Below are 16,027 nucleotides of genomic sequence, written 5' to 3'. Positions count from 1 at the left end.
ACATACACCTTGGTTCTATGCCTTTATAGAAACTGCATGTTTTTTTTTATTTTCCATTTACACCCATCCTGGTGCTCACCATGTAAATTCTGCAGAAATGTTTCTTAATTTAAATTCGCTTATAGGTCCATTTTAGTCTATAAGTAACACGAATCCTCTAATATGTATTTTAAAAACAAACTCACGGTTAAAGCCCATGGATTCACTTAGGTTGGCATTTATTCTTTGTGTCTTCCTTCCCTCTCCCTGAGGTGCGTTTGCCTGGATGACAAGGAGAGATGGAGCCCTCAGCAGCTGTTGAAACATAGGTTTATAAACCCTCAGCCAAAAATGCCCTTAGTGGAACAGAGTCCTGAAGGTGAGTCCGTCACTATTCCTTTTTACCCTGTTTGACATTAAATTATTTTGAAAATATACATAAACCTAAAACTGGAAGGGGCTATATGGATTATTTATTATTTATTTTATCTATTCTATATCAAATCCATTCATTTATGAACAGTCCCTGTGTACACAGGACTGTTGCTTCACCCTGACCTTTCCAGTCCCTACTGATGGAGTGAGTGTCTACGGGTGTCACCTCTTTGGGCAATTAGTCTCCTCTTGTTTTTTTTTTAGACAAGGTCATGCTGTGTAGTTCAGGCTGAGCTTGAACTCACTACATAGCTCAGACTGGCCTTGAAGTCACGACAGTCCTCCTGCCGCAGCCTTCCGAGTGCTAGGATTACAGGCGTGCACCACCACACCTGGCCTAGTGATGTCAACTTTGTCATGTCAACTTTGATGCTGTGTAGCTAGATTTCCCTGACTATCCTGAAGTAGCAGATTAAAGAATCTCAGTAGAAATCAGGATGGACTAGGAGACCTGGGACAGCCACTTACTCTCAGACTCAGTTACCTACACCTGTAAAATGGGCAGATTATATATTTCTACTTACCATAAAGAAGGCAAGGTGAGGAAAAAGTGTTAGAGGGCCGCTCAGGCAAAGAGGTACTATTTTCAAATCATGGTCTGGGCCCCTCTTCCAATGCACGTGTACCAGATTCTGTAGTTGTTCCTGTCTCTCTGATGCCTCTGTTACTTATCTCAGATTCTGGAGGCCAAGATTTTGCGGAGACTGTTATTCCTAGCAACCAGCCGCCCAGCTCTGCATTCTTCAGTGAGTCACAGACACAGTTTTCTCGCTATTTCACTGAGTTTGAAGAATTACAGCTTCTCGGCAAAGGCGCTTTTGGAGCGGTCATCAAGGTACGGCACAGGGTTGTCCCGGGCCTTTTAGAGCCCGTTCTCTGTTCCCTTTCCCTGGGCTCATCTCTGTTCTGAGGGTGGGCGGGGAGATGGGGAGATGGACAGGACCATTTGAAACTGTTTCCACCTTCGCCTTCCTGGGGTCCAAGATGTTATTTAAAGCCACAAACTGGATGCATTAAGAACACAGCCTCTCCCTGCCCTTGTTGGGTGCAGAGCATTAACTGAAAACACTTGATCGTAACAGTGTTTCAGGCAGAGTCAGGACCTCTATGGAAAGAACATTTTCATGGGATTTGGTTCGGGAGGAAAACTGTTCTGCTTTTCTCCCATTTGCTGTTATGGTTGATGAAAAGAAAAGGGTTCCAAGGTTAGAACAGAGATGGACTCCATACTGGGAGGTGGCCCAGATGGTCGTGATGGCTTTCATTTTACAGCTTTTATCAGGATAGAAAAGTGACGTGTTATTAAGATGTGCTTTGCTAGATACTCTTCTCTTCAGTCCATTTGGGTGATTTTTTATTATTATCTGTCCTTTGTCCACAGAGGTTTCAGCTATTTGTATATAGTTTAAGTATCTTTTAAACTTTGGGGAATACAAATTAATGCTGTATTACAAAGTACATATGAGGCCCATGTCATTTTTCATATATGAAGATGCCATCAATGGGACAGCATCTTTAGGGTTCTGTTATAAGCAAGCATTACTCTTACTGTAGAAGGCAGCTCAATTCAAAAAAGAGTTAATTTAGTTTTCCTGCAGTAAAAGAACACAATCTTGAGCAAGGCAAGTGTCCTGATCAGAAAGATCATAGTTTTTATTTATTTTTTTGGTACTGGGGACCGAGCTTGGGACCTTGCGCTTGCGAGGCAGGAGGTGGAACCACTGAGCTAAATCCCCAGCCTCTTTCTTTCTTTTTCAGTACTGGAGATTGAACCCAGAGCCTTCACTCTGAGTTACATCCCCGTCTCTTTTTTATTTTTTTATTATATTGGGGATGGAACTCAGGACCTTGCACATGCAAGGCAGGCAAGGTGCCACTGAGCTAAATCCCTGGCCCCCCTCTTTTATTTTTTGAGACAAGGTCTAACTAAGTCACTAAGTTGCCTAAGCTGGGCTCAAACTTGTGATCCTCCTGCCTCAGCCTCACAGAGTGTTTGGATCACAGGCTTGTGCCACCATGTCTGGCCACTATTTCATGTTAATAAATGAATCCCTCAGCGTTTCCAGGATCGTCAGGGGCTCAGAGCATGCATGTGTTCTGAGACAGGAGGTTGAAAGAAAATGCCAAGACTTCCAGCCATCCCCTTCCCTATTACTATAGCGGTTGTTTTTGGAGCACATTACAGATTTCAGGTTGTATGGCTACAAACTGTGTCCTGTCTTTCAACCATAAGGCATTCTTGTAAGTTGGGTGGAACCCTCATTTTCCAGGTGAGGCTCTGCGCAGTTAGGTGTTGTCCTTTGCCTGAGGTTACGAACTTCGGCCAAGCCGTGAAAACAGAGTTCAGACCTTTATCTGCTTACTCTGAAGCTTGTGTTCTTGCCACTATTATCACACCAAAAGCTTATCCAAAACTAACTCCTTTCTCTTTCCTAGGATACTTTTTTTTCCTGTAAGTTTTTTCTTCTTAGTCCATGTTTCCAATACATAATGATTACATCCCTTGTGGGTGATTGGCACATGTACATAACACATCTTAATTCTTGTCTCATCCTCTTCACCTCCCTTCCCACTCCCCTCCCTGCATCTCTTGGTCCCTTCCCATTTGCCAAAGATCTGTACTTCCTGTTACCTATCTTTCATTTTCCTCTTCATATTTTGGGTTTCTCATACAAGAGAACAACCATGCAATATGTTTTTAATGGTCTAATTGAAACCCCTGCGCCAAATAAGAAAATAATCCTTTTTTTGGTAACCAAATAATTTCTCCTGCCCAATGTTCTGGCTGTGCAGTAGAATCAGTGGCCACTGATAGTGTTATCAGGCCCTTCTCTGAGACCCCAGAATACTGGTACTTTACCCAAATTATCTAATTTAATCCTAGCAGTCACCATTCTGGAAAATGATACAAATGGTATAAATGCCATTTTATAGCTAAGGTAATTGCATGCTAAGGAAATTTAAATTCCCCAAATTCACACAGATTTATAAATCAAAGAATTAGCATTTGCCTTCAGATCTGTTAGAATTTCTGGAGATTAGTTTGTCTTAGTGACTAAATGTGGAAAAAAAAATCAAACTGAAATCACCTGAAAACTTACACTGGTTTTAGAAAATAAATTTTCATTTTAAAACCAAAATTTACTTAATTTAGATTGAAGATATGCAACTGGAAGAGCAGGGAAGTAACTATCAGAAAAACTGCTGACTACAGTGGAGGTTGCCTTTCCCTGGTCATCTAAGCATGCTCAGCTGAGCTGTCCCAGCTGGGAGGCGGCGAGGCCTTTTGTTTTACCCTGGTCCTGCCTTGTGGCTCCTGGCTCTCAGCTCTCGGGCCCCTGCTAACCCGGCCCTGCCGTGCTGTCTGCAGGTGCAGAACAAGCTGGACGGCTGCTCCTACGCAGTCAAGCGCATCCCTGTCAATCCAGCCAGCAGGCACTTCCGCAGGATCAAGGGTGAAGTGACGCTGCTTTCGCGCCTGCACCACGAGAACATCGTGCGCTACTACAACGCCTGGATCGAGCGGCACGAGCGCCCGGCCTGCCCGGGGACGCCGGCCCCCGACTCCAGGCCCCTGGCCCCCGACGGGCGCGCGGCACGGGGGCAGCTGGCAGGCGACGGGAACAGCGCGGAACTGGGCAGTACAGAGGCCGCCGCGCCACCGCCCATCCTCAGCAGCTCGGTGGAGTGGAGCACCTCCGCAGAGCGCTCCGCCAGCGCGCGCTTCCCGGGGGCTGGCTCGGGCTCCAGCAGCGAGGAGGAGGACGAGGACGACGAGCAGGGCGGCGTCTTCTCGCAGTCCTTCCTGTAAGGCCGGGTGGGCGCTGCCAGGCCCCCTCCCGGAAATGCCCAGCGGAGAATCCATTTAGAAATCCTTGTCATAGCATAGGCCTGTAATCCCAGCGCTCTGGGAGGCGAGGCGCGAGAGGATCGCAAGTTTCAGCCCGGGCAATTTAGCAACTTAGTGAGATCCTATCTCAAATTTGTAAAAGAGGAGGAGGGAGCTGGGGATTGTAGCTCAGTGTGAAGACCCTTGGGTCAGCACTTAGTACTGAAGAAAAAAAGGAAAGAAAGAAATCCAAACATGTTGGCCATGTTAAGAAAAAAAGAAACTCATGAAATCTACTTTTAGGGAGTAACCAAATTCGATCCAAAGGAATTTTTGCCCCACTGTCTTCAGAAGGTCTCCAGAATCAAAGTCCCGGAGAAAAGAAAAACAAACTACTTCTAGTACTTCATCCTACTACAGTTAACATAAATTTTTGTAGATCATTCCTTTAAGCACTTCCAACCGTATGGAACATTTAGGACCTAATTGGGAATCCTGGCATAGTACCGTGCAGTTGCCAAAAAAAAAAAAGAAGTACCAGACTGGTAACTAGGACCCTACACTAACTTTTATGCTGCTTAGTATCCAGCCTGTCCATTTATCTTTATGATCTTACTTCATTGTATCCATTTGGATACAATTTATCATCACTCTTAGCTGTGAAATTTTAGTAATCTTTATCTGGCTAACTTTTTAAGAGTTCAGTGTTTTAAAAAAAAGAGTTCAGTGTTGTGCATACTGGGGTAGCACAAATCACCGTGGTGTGGCTTCATTTCCATAGTGAGGTCGTAGTGTAAAGTCTCTCACCTCACTTTCTCTTACAAATGTCGATAGCTAGAACGATAACAGGGATTTGGGTTTCTTTAGTATTTCTCTGTTTCTCTTTTTAAGACCAGCTTCCGATTCTGAAAGTGACATCATCTTTGAGAATGAAGACGAAAATAGTAAAAGTGAGAATCAGGTAAATATACAGATGTAGAAATGACACCATTTTACTTATAGAATAGGGCGCATAAGGAAGGCAAGGGCTGATGTTATAAAACCTCAGGTAGAATATTAAAGCCTTAATCTAACATGCAGATATCAACTTTAAAACAATTTGTTGAAAGTATATACTACTTGTGTTTACTTATAGGCTTTTATCCGTATAAAATTTACTTTCAGAAAAAGAGAAGTGAGTTGAGATACAGCACTTTTTCCTGGGATGAGAAGTTTTCTAAATGATTTGGGAAATTCCATGTGGTTGAGGCTGAAGCCTGAGTGGAAATTAATTGAGCAAACTGTCTCATCTTGGAGTGACCTTGGTGTCCCGTATCAGTCAGCTTGATGCCTTATTTTCATCCTCTAGAGTAGTGTCTTAACTGTGTGTCATGAGTATATGATGAGTTAGGAAATCAGTTCAGGACCAGCCTTATTATACTTTCATTCTGTAGAGAGAAGTGGAAGATACCAAAATGCACCAGGCTGGGCCAGGGATTTAGCTCAGTGGTTCCATCGCCTGCCTTGAAAGCGCAAGGACCCAAGTTCGATCCCTGGCACAAAAAAAAAAATGTACCAGGCTTCTAGGAAAAGTAAACTTTGTTTACAAGAACTTGTCTCTCGTGAGCACAGATACTCAGTGTGATATAGAATTTATGTCTGTGTGGCTCATGGTTTACAAAGTTTGAATAGCCCTGCTCCAGGCCATGGACCCTTGGCAATCCTGTGTCTTCCCCTGCCCAGGCTGGCAGCACCCTCAGGGTTGGTGAATGTAGCCACTCGGTAGCTTATGAGCTGCTAGTGCAGAGAAACAAACTCCAAACAGATGGTGAATGTGAGAACTTTATTACCAGGAATAAAGATATGACTCCCAGCAGTTACAGGGGTACATTCCTAGTAGATAAGAAAAGTATACATGTGGGCTCAATGAGATAAGTAGTTAAATTGATTGGAAGGAGGTGTGAATGCATTAGCCAGTGTGTTTTATTATAAGTACTTCCCCTTATCAGTTAAAATCACTTTAAGATCCCCTTCAAATTTATTATAAATTTAATTAGAATAATAGTGTAAATGATCTAAACTGCTAAAGTGAAAGTTGTGTTTGTTTTTAGTGTTATTTGTGCATTTAATTATTTTAGGGATACTAAATTTATGATCCAGGCTTTATTCAAGGAAGGCCAGTATCCTGAGGGCATTCTAATTAGAAGCCGATAAGAGATTAATAATCCTCTACAGATAATTCCCCAGAGACAAGGGGCACATCCAATTGTTTCCAGAGCAGATCTCTTTTTTCTTTAATAAAGGAAAAATATTGAAAAACCTTTCTTCATAAAGGCTCTAAATTAGAAATAGTCACATGCTAGCTAATGGCTTTCCATATGTCAGGATAAAAACATTTAAATGTATCTATCAGAAAAAAAAGTATTTCTTAAAAAGCTACCATGAGCCAGGCATGGTGGCGCATGCCTGTAATCCCAGTACTCAGGAGGCTGAAGCAGGGAAGACTGTTGTGAGTTGGAGGCCGGCCTGGAGTACATAGTGAGTTCAGCATCTGTGATCCTAGCTTAGGCAGGAGGATCATGAGTTTGAGGCCAGTCCGAACTATACAGGGAGACCAAAAAAAACAAAAAACAAAAAAACCCCAAAGATACCAGGTATTAGAAAGAAAATTAACTGTAGGCAACAAGTGTGTGTATGGAGAAGTGGTCTAAAGGATCATTAGCTATAAGCGGAAGCTGAGTGCTTGTTATACAAGGTGTAGGGCAAAGGGCCTGTGCCCTTTGATAGTATGGTTACAGTTAAGCTGTCTTAACTAAGTCCACCAAAGGAAGGGATCCCATTAGCACAGAAGCCTTTAAATATTAGATTGTATACATTCTGCACTTCTTACTGATCCATGATGAGAAAGAATTGATAAGGACTCTTTCTCTAGATTGCCTGTCTTTAATACCTACCTGTTTTACAAGTTTCCAGATGTTGTTTTGTTTAGAGACAGATTTGTGAGCCATACAGAAGATTCTAGTTAAAGCAAACTTGACTTACATTTGCTCGGTTTCTGAAGAATGGTGCTTTCCTTTTGCTTGCTGACCTCCCCTCAGGCAGCAGGGTGGCCCTGTGGGTGGGGAGTCAGCACAGATTCACGATGATGGTGGTGGTCTTATCTGATTTCAGCCTGCATTTTGCATTCTTATATGCTCCTATTGGGTTAGGATGAAGACGGCAATGAAAATGACAATTGCCGGGAATGTGAGCCATCAGGAACAACCCAGGCCGTGTACTACTTATACATCCAGGTGAGCCCTGTGGTGCAGCTTGGTGGCATGGTGGCCAGTGGGTGCTTCAGAATGCGGTGACAAGACCTCACAGAAGAGGGCTTGCTACCATTGCCAGAGGTTAATTGGCAGGGAGGTCACAGCATGGAGACCCTTTCCCTAGCCTCGACCACATGGTTATCAGACTCATGCTGTGTGACTTCATCTCTTGGATCCACCTGTCACAGTCGTGTGAGCTCAGACAAGGTTCTTCAGCCTTCCATGCCTGTTTCCCCACCTGTAAATTATGTACAGCTGTCTCACATACTTGTGAGGAATAAATGAGAACACATGTGAGATCCTCAGAACCATGTCTGAGTTCCATCAATGCTAGACTGGCCTTTTATAGAAACTTCACTTTGTCTAACAAGCTGAGTCTGGACAAGTAAGGTATATTGTGCACAACACTTAACTTTTGCATGCAAAAGAAACACTCACAGGTTTCGGCAAAGAGCTTTATCTGGGACCCTGTGGGAGGCAAGAGGCCTCACTGCAACAAAGCCTAGGCTTTGGCTAGCTTTCGTGCTTTAGTAGCAGCCTCCTTGATGGCAGGGGCTCTTGCAGCAGAGGGACAGTCATAGACCAGAGAAGAGGTATTTACTGTACCCTGAGGGAACAGGACTATTAACATTCTTAGGCCTCTGCAAGCAGGCAGGTCTTTCCATGTGAGATCTAGTACCGTACAGAAAAAGGAACCCTCAGACAAGTTAGTGTTTTAAAGAGTCTAATTAGGTGGTTGCCTTCTTGGGGATGGTGCTGGATTCAGGTATTTCTTAACATGGTTATCTTTGAGGTAACACTTATACAGATAATAAAGCACATCCCACAGACCACTGTTTATTCAGTACCTGACATGTGCTGTTTCTTGCTAAACAATTAATGAGACAGATGGACTTTAGTAAAGGAAGGGTGCCAGAGGTGCAGGAGGTGAGGTATGGGAGTCGGGGTTGGGGAGACCCTGACTGAGGCCTAGAGAATGACCCAGGATTTGCCAGCCGAGGATGTGAGAATGAAGGCTGACCTTTAAAAACAACTGGTGGAATTTCTATCCTGCCTCTGGTTGAGACATAGGCTATTTTCAGAAGTCAAATGCTGTGTGTTGATTTAAGGTGAAAATAATGCTTTGTTGTCTTCTGATACATTAATACACTCAAGAAGGGGTAAGGCAGAGCCCTTTCTTGAACGTTTTCATATTTATAATGTTTACTCTAGTCTTGAAAGTCATTTTTGTTTAATGAGCAAGTAAGAAAGTCATGACACCATTAGATTAACTGGCCCTTCTTACAAATTTGAGTTCAGAAGCAATTTTGTAAAAAAAAAAAATAAGTAAGCTTTTATTGCCACCTCAATTTTTGTATTATTTATGACAGAGATTTTGAGTAAGAAGGCCTTTTTTTAAAAAAAATAAGCAACTATATTAAAAAATTCAAATGGGAGCTGAGGCTGTGACCCGCTTGCCCTAGCACACAAAGCCCTGGATTCAGCACAAAACAATAAGTGATTTTGGGCACTAAGATCATGTATATTTCCCCAGAGCATGTTGGATACCGTTGGGTATTAACACTGTTATCGGGCGCATACTTGACCACCAGAGGGTTGGTTTGGTGGGGGAGGAGGGGTTGAAGAATGGGGGATGGGGGTTGCTGAAGTCAGGGCTTCAAGCAGCTGGGCAAGGGTCCTACCACTCAGCCACACTCCCACTCCAAAGTAATTTCTAATACCTTTTTTTAGGGTAAAAAATCAAGTCTTTCCCATAACTTTAAAATCCATAATGGACGATGACATTAACTGCAGTTATCCTCCTTTAAATTCTTTGTGTAATCCCATCATCCCTGCTTTCTTCTTGTCTCTAGATGGAATACTGTGAAAAGAGCACTTTACGTGACACCATCGACCAGGGACTGTACCAAGACACCATCAGACTCTGGAGGCTTTTCCGGGAGATTCTGGATGGATTAGCTTACATCCATGAAAAAGTAAACTTGACAGTAATTTATATCTAAAAACTTACATTCACATAAATGTATGACTAGATAAAATATCAAATGTCACCAAAGGAGAAAAACCAAAATAGAAAACTATAGGTACGTTGAAGTATTTTTATAGATAATAGAACAAAGTATCAAAAGATAAGAAAATAGTACCAAGTATCAGAGTTCAAAGAAAACATTAGGACAGGAGTCAGCAAGCTGTGGCCCACGAGTCAAATACAGCTGTTGTATGGCCTGTAAACTAAAATGGCTTTTATACTTTCACTTGTAAAAAAATAAAAAAGAATAATATTTCACGACATGAAAATTGCATGAAATTCAAATTTCATTGTCCATCAATAAAGTTTTATTGGAACAAAGCCATGCTCCTTTGTTTACATATTTGCTCTTGCTGATTTGCCATAACAGCAGATTTGAATAATGCATCAGAAGCCATATAGCCTGAAAGGCCCAAGATACTTACTGTAGGGCTGGGGATGTAGCTCAGTGGCGCAGCACCTGCCTGGCAAGCCAGAGGTTCTGGGTTCAATCCCTGGTACCAAAAAAAAAAAAGATATTGTATAGCACATTACAGATAAAGTTTGCCAGCCTCTGGATGAGAAAGAAGTACTTGAACACATATGGAATGTGAAGATGATTTCTTTATTAGTTTAGAATAAAGTGAATGTGATTAATACATACCAAGTTTGATTCCAGCTGAATTAGTAGCACCCTTCCAAGCAATATGGAGAAACTAGAAAGTCATCTAGCAAGGAGAGGAATGAGACTCTGAGTAACATAGCTTACTACATGTATAAAATGTCATTTCAAAGCTAGAAACTGCTATTACAACATAAAGGCTCCTGGGCCTAGCTTCAGCATGAAACAGTGCTTAGATTTTCAAAATGGGAATGTCTAATTCATTAGCCAACATAAAGTGAGTTTTTTCCTTTGCCTCAATTTTCTTGAACCTCAAACCACTTGTACTATGCTGTGTGGTACTGAGAAGCCTGTGCTAAAATGTATATGGGTGGTTTGTAGATGATTTGTTAGAAGCAGAATTTGCAAGGTTGGAAATAAATTGAGTTCTAAGGAAGGCCATTAGAGCTCTGTCCTCTGGTGCCATCCTGGAGTCCCAGGGGCTCACTTCCCCTCTACCTAGTGTGCTCAGTGTTTGCCTGGCATCTAACACTGTGCCCACCTGGACATACACAGACGTGCATATGTGACAAACCCACATTTGAGGGACTTCTTGTTTTCAGAGAGCCAGAATTTGCCTTCATGTAGTGGTAAAAGAGATTGTACAGTAGTGTTTTATTGCATTTAATCATCTTCTGTATTATAATACATGAAACTAGGAATTATGCACTGCAAGGAAGAGAAGAAAGCACCCACTCTGTGCTGGGGCTGCAAAGTTGAATTGTTAGAATTCTTAGAATCACTTCATGATGAGCTGGCACTTGTGAATGTTGGTATGTTTGAGTAAGTGGAGAAAAGCCAGAGTGTCCTAGGCAGGGGAAATGGCTCAAAGAAAGGAATAGAAAGAGGAAGGAAAGAAATGTGTCCCCTGGCCAGAGCAGGGGTTTTGTGTTGCAGCAGAAGGAAAGGTACTTGGGTGAACTGAGTGGAGGGAGCCTCGGATGCCACAGGGACCCATTTGGGTATCGCCTGAACAGGAGCACAGGTGGAACTGGGAGATGGCAGGGAGGGCACAGGAAGTCGGGAGAGACTCCAGAGACCAGATTCTCAGAAGCGGGTGTTCTGTGGGAGACCTCTCCTTTTTTCACCACTACTTTGGCCTTCTGATCAGGAAACAGATGTAACTACAGACTGTGCATGGAAAGCAACAATTGGTTTCTTTGCTCTCTTCCCACAGGGAATGATTCACCGGGATCTGAAGCCTGTCAACATTTTTTTGGATTCTGATGACCATGTGAAAATAGGTGATTTTGGCTTGGCGACAGACCATCTAGCCTTTTCTGTGAGTATTTTTAAAAAGTGACCATATCTGAAAATGCACCTAGGTGCCTTGATAATCCTGAAAGTGTTAGAAGATGGGGTAGCAAGTTCCATGGCCTTGCTGTGTAGCCATCAGGGAAGTAGTGTAGTAGTGCACTACGAGCGATCTTTTAGCCTTAGAAATAATGAATATGATTTAGTGAGTGCCTTCCATTTGAGGGACTCAAAACTATTGGCTCATGAACAATATTTAGGTTAAAGGCATTTTGTATTAAATAATTTGGTGTTTTGATCTTCCCTGCTAGGCCCTTGGAAAAATGCTTTACGGTTGAGGGGTTTTTAGTTTGGGAAAATAAAGCTCAAAAACAACACCAGGAGAAGCAGTCCCAGCCAACCCATAATTCAGACGGTGTCTGTACATCACAACATTGAGAAATTGTTTAACATACAAAACTAATTAATGTGAGGTGAGAGAAATAATGATGTAAGAGCAAGATAGGAGAAAGTTAACCCACAGACGTAAGGATCAAGGAATGCTGCACAGATCGGCCATGGTGGGGCACACCTATAGTCCCACTAACTTAGGTGGCTGAGGCAGAAGGATCACTTGAGCCCAGGATTTGGAGATCAGCCTAGGCGATATGGCAAGGCCCCACCAGGGCCTCTCACAGAAAAGGCTGTGTAACAGTAGATGGGCCCCTTTCATGTGCGTCTTAAAGATAGGTGACAGCCCAGCCGGCCAGGGTCGAGGGCAGGACACAGTGGCACAGGGCAGGGAAGTCCAGCCTAAGGAAGGACTCTGGAGTGAATGAATAGATGGGGTTGAAAACCACTTTCTTTTTTGGGCAGTACTGGGGATGGAACCCAGGGGTGAGTAAGAGCGGTTGGGGTCTTCAGAAGATTGGGCAGTCTAGGTGGCAGGCCTTGAGTGCCAGAGGAGTTTTACTCCACATCCTAACAGAGTTATTAGGCACCAAGATGTGTAGTAAAGGCAGTTTATTCCAAGGGTAAGTGGAGAAAGAAAATAGGATTTGGAGACCAAGCCTAGGGACGAGATGAGAGGGTGAGGTCAGAAGAAATGGAGAGGGAGGGGGCGCAGTAAGGACATAGTCCTTCCTGACCAGAAGGGGAAGGGGGTTAAAGTACTGAGACCAAGGAGCGGCCCGATGAAGGGAACTGGATCCCCAGGCTAACAATGTAGTGTGATACCTGGAAGTATGGTTAGGGAGGTCAGAACAGAGGCTCTGGAGTCCTGCTAACCTGGACTTGCTTGTGGCATGACCTCGGGCACACTAGTGGAAGTCTCAGTACCTTATCTGTAACACGTGCCTGATGCTCATACCGACCTCAGTGAGCTCCATCAGAATGCAAGTGAGGCGCCTGGAACAGAGCGGGCACACGAGAGAGGGAGTGGTGGGGAGGCCGGCAGCAATGGTGGGACTTGTAGTGGAAACTCGTGGAGTGACGTTGTGATAGTAGTGTCAGAGGTGTTGTAGGAGGGCCCTGTCATAAATAGATATAAATGGATAGATGGAGGAAGCGTGCTACCCAGGTATCACAGTGAGTGACAGTGGAGCTCACTTAGTGATCAGCCCCCTAGGAAAGAAGAGTAGAATCTGAGCTGGAAAAGTAATAGCAGTAAGAAAATTAGGAAGATGAATTTGTTGTTTTTAATACACTCTTACTCTTCCTAATAAATGGTTCCTGGGGCTAGGGATTTAGCTCAGTGGTTCCCCGACCTGCCTCGCAAGCGCAAGGACCCAAGTTCAATCCCTGGTACCAAAAGAAACCACAAAAAAACCCTAATAAATAGCCCCTGTTTTGGCATTTGCAATGTGAAAATGAATTGGTTTCTGTAAGCTTTGGGATATTTCTGTCCTGCAGGGAGAGTTGTCTAGTGAATTGGTTTTCACCCTCCTGATTGCACTGGGCTTCCTATGAGCCTCACATTAATGGGTTAACCAAACTGAAAAATAATTAAAACCAAAAAAAAGTCATTATTATACTTACTCTGATTTCTGTGTGATATTGTTTCAGTCAGTCTTCATTTAGGGATGAGAAGCCATTAGTATTATACCATATTAATTTCATATTTGGCTTACTTCTGCTTTTAGGCTGATGGCAAACAAGATGATCAGGCTGATCACTTGATAAAGTCAGACTCTTCAGGTAAATCCAGAAGACTGTATATTTCATCCACATATTTAAAAGCAGACCTCAACGTTTCCCAACCTTTTCATTTGTAAAGGCTTTATTCTAAAGTGAATTCTAACTATATTAACAAAATTATGAAAATGCTTTTTTCCCTCCTTTTTGCTGTATTGTCATTCAGACTCAGAGCTTCAGTTAGTAGAATAGTTGACACTTGTGTGCAGACAGCTCGACTGTCTAACTCTAGGTGGTCATGTAAGGTAAGCCCAGGGATCTGGTTCGTCCGGGGCGCTTGCTGCATTCCTCTGCAACAGCAGAGACAGCTATGTGTCAGACAGTTTGCAGCTGTGATTGAGTAGGGTAGTCATTTGTTGCAGTTTGTACTGCTTCCTCCTTGCAGCGCTGCAGACAGTGAACCAAGCAGGCTCACACTTTAGAAACCTTTTTTTTTTTTTTCCTTTTCTATAAATCCTATCACCAGAAAGGTTTCCCTCTGTTCCCCTCCCCACAGGACATTTGACCGGGATGGTTGGCACTGCTTTGTACGTGAGCCCAGAGGTCCAAGGAAGCACCAAGTCTGCATACAACCAGGTACAGAGCTTTTGGGGAACACAGACGGGCTCAGGAGTGAGGGCAAAGCAGGAACAGCAAGATCACAGGACTTGGGACTTAGCTACCAGCTTAAAAAGTCAGGAGCATTCACTGACTCACATTCCAGGCAGGACCCACAGTACCAAGGGCAGGCAGCCAGGAGTTTGCAGTCCAATCCATCCATCCAAGAATATGTGAGCTAAACCATGTCCTGGGCAATGATGTCCCAGGGATGCAGGGAACATTGCAATCAAGTGAGGAGATGGCTGTGGCCCAGCCCTCAGGGAGATTGTCCAGTGGTGTATGAAACAGACAACCAACAAGTGAAAAATCATCACAAATTATAATAAAAGCTAAAGGGAAAACATGGAGTCGAGTGACAAGACAGCAGTAGGAGGTATCTTTTCTAGGTATTGGGATAGAAGATGAAAAAGGCCAAGACACAGAGTTGGGGGTTATGAGCACGAAGAGAAGACCCTGAGTGAGAGAAGCCTGCTGTGTTTGGGACAGAGGTCAGATACAGTCAGTGTGGCTGTGGCATGGTGAGCAGTGGGAAGAGCAGCATACAGGAATCCTGGAAGAGAAGGTGGGGTTCCAACCAGGCAGGACTGGCTCAGCCCTAAGAAAAAGTTTATTTGAAGTACACAGGGAACCACTGAAGAATCTTGAGCAGGGGAGTTCTCTTCAGCTGTGCCAAGAAGCTTTGTAGAAGCCCTGGTGAAGCAGCTGAGGCTGGCACCAGCACGGTGGCAGTAGAAATGAGAAGTGAGTTGTTTCTAGTGGACTTGATGTTAGTAGAGGAAGGGAAAGGGAAAAGTTCAGGCTCAGGTTGCTGCTTGGAACACCTGGGTAATTGAGGTGAGGAAATGTGGGGAAGGACTTAGAGAAGAGAGGATGTGAAGAAAACCCAGTTTGAGGCATGTTATTACAATGAATTGTTAGAGACCCAAGACTTGAGTTCAGGGGAAAGATGAAGGTCAGAGGTATAAACTTGGAGAGATGTCCGCCCTGGATGGATGTAAAGCTGTAGACTGAATGAGATCTCTTAGGGCGAGATTGTAGAGCCAGATTTAAAACTAGATCAGGCAGGCAGTGCAAATCTTCTCTGATTATCAGCACGCAGTGGAAACTCAGTCTGGGTTTTGTTCTGATAGGGAGTTGTGGGCAGCATGTAGAGGTGACCCAGAGCTCTGAGTACCCAGTGAGCGGGAGGGAACCTTAGAGTCACCTCTGCTCTCAGTGTGTAAGAGGGTCATGAACTCCCTCAAAGTGTTCTACCCCTTGACCATTAGCAAGTTATCCAAAGGAAACAACCAGAATTGCCCAAAAGGGATTCATCACAGCGTTGTTTACAGAGTAAGAACTGACAGCATCAGAAAATTGGGAATGGTTTAATTAGTATGAGACTTGATATAGCTAAATACATGTCATCAAAATTGCATTTTAGAAATGTGTTTTAGAAAAAAAATAATAGTAAGGAAAAATATTCTTACTCTATTAAGGGAATAAAAGTCAGAAAAAGTAAGGTAGTTCTAATTTTGTAAGATATACATTTTTAAACAAGGAGGGACTAAGAGAGGTTACTACATTACTCTTGGTGTCTTTCTCTATGTTCCACATATTCTATAGCCGACTGGCATAGGAAGTGCCACAGTGGACATTGGTATGTAAGACTTTGGCAGTCTTAGGGGATAATTTGAGAAGCTGTCCTGCTCATCTGTGAGTCCAGTTCATGTAGAAGCATTCCTGAGTGCAGCCCAGTTCCTCCTGGACCCTGACAAGGAGCAGCCTTACTGGGGCCTCGAGGCGATCAACTTCCTCTG

At 43.5% G+C, this 16,027-nt stretch overlaps 1 protein-coding gene across 7 annotated transcripts in view; it reads left to right on the top strand.

Moving 5' to 3' along the window:
* Positions 1-16,027, top strand: part of Eif2ak4 (eukaryotic translation initiation factor 2 alpha kinase 4) — a 109,234-nt gene that overhangs the window by 45,790 nt on the left and 47,417 nt on the right. For all 7 annotated transcript variants that reach the window (XR_015449795.1, XM_013078443.3, XM_004861532.4 and 4 more), the window contains 9 exons: positions 252-358; positions 1,092-1,249; positions 3,785-4,221; positions 5,135-5,204; positions 7,432-7,515; positions 9,387-9,509; positions 11,380-11,484; positions 13,577-13,631; positions 14,125-14,204. Coding sequence is in view for 6 of the 7 variants with exons in the window: in XM_013078443.3 (XP_012933897.1) it covers positions 252-358; positions 1,092-1,249; positions 3,785-4,221; positions 5,135-5,204; positions 7,432-7,515; positions 9,387-9,509; positions 11,380-11,484; positions 13,577-13,631; positions 14,125-14,204 (1,219 nt within the window). In the remaining variant the exon portion in view is untranslated. The remainder of the gene's footprint in view (positions 1-251; positions 359-1,091; positions 1,250-3,784; positions 4,222-5,134; positions 5,205-7,431; positions 7,516-9,386; positions 9,510-11,379; positions 11,485-13,576; positions 13,632-14,124; positions 14,205-16,027) is intronic.

This window comes from Heterocephalus glaber, unplaced genomic scaffold (assembly GCF_053883595.1).
Source record: "Heterocephalus glaber isolate CG9 unplaced genomic scaffold, H.glaber_assembly_v1.0 deba00000809, whole genome shotgun sequence".
In the NCBI taxonomy this organism is placed as follows: Eukaryota; Metazoa; Chordata; class Mammalia; order Rodentia; family Bathyergidae; genus Heterocephalus; species Heterocephalus glaber.
The sequence above is the reverse complement of the archived record's forward strand: the minus strand, read 5'-3'. Positions and strand labels throughout refer to the sequence as shown.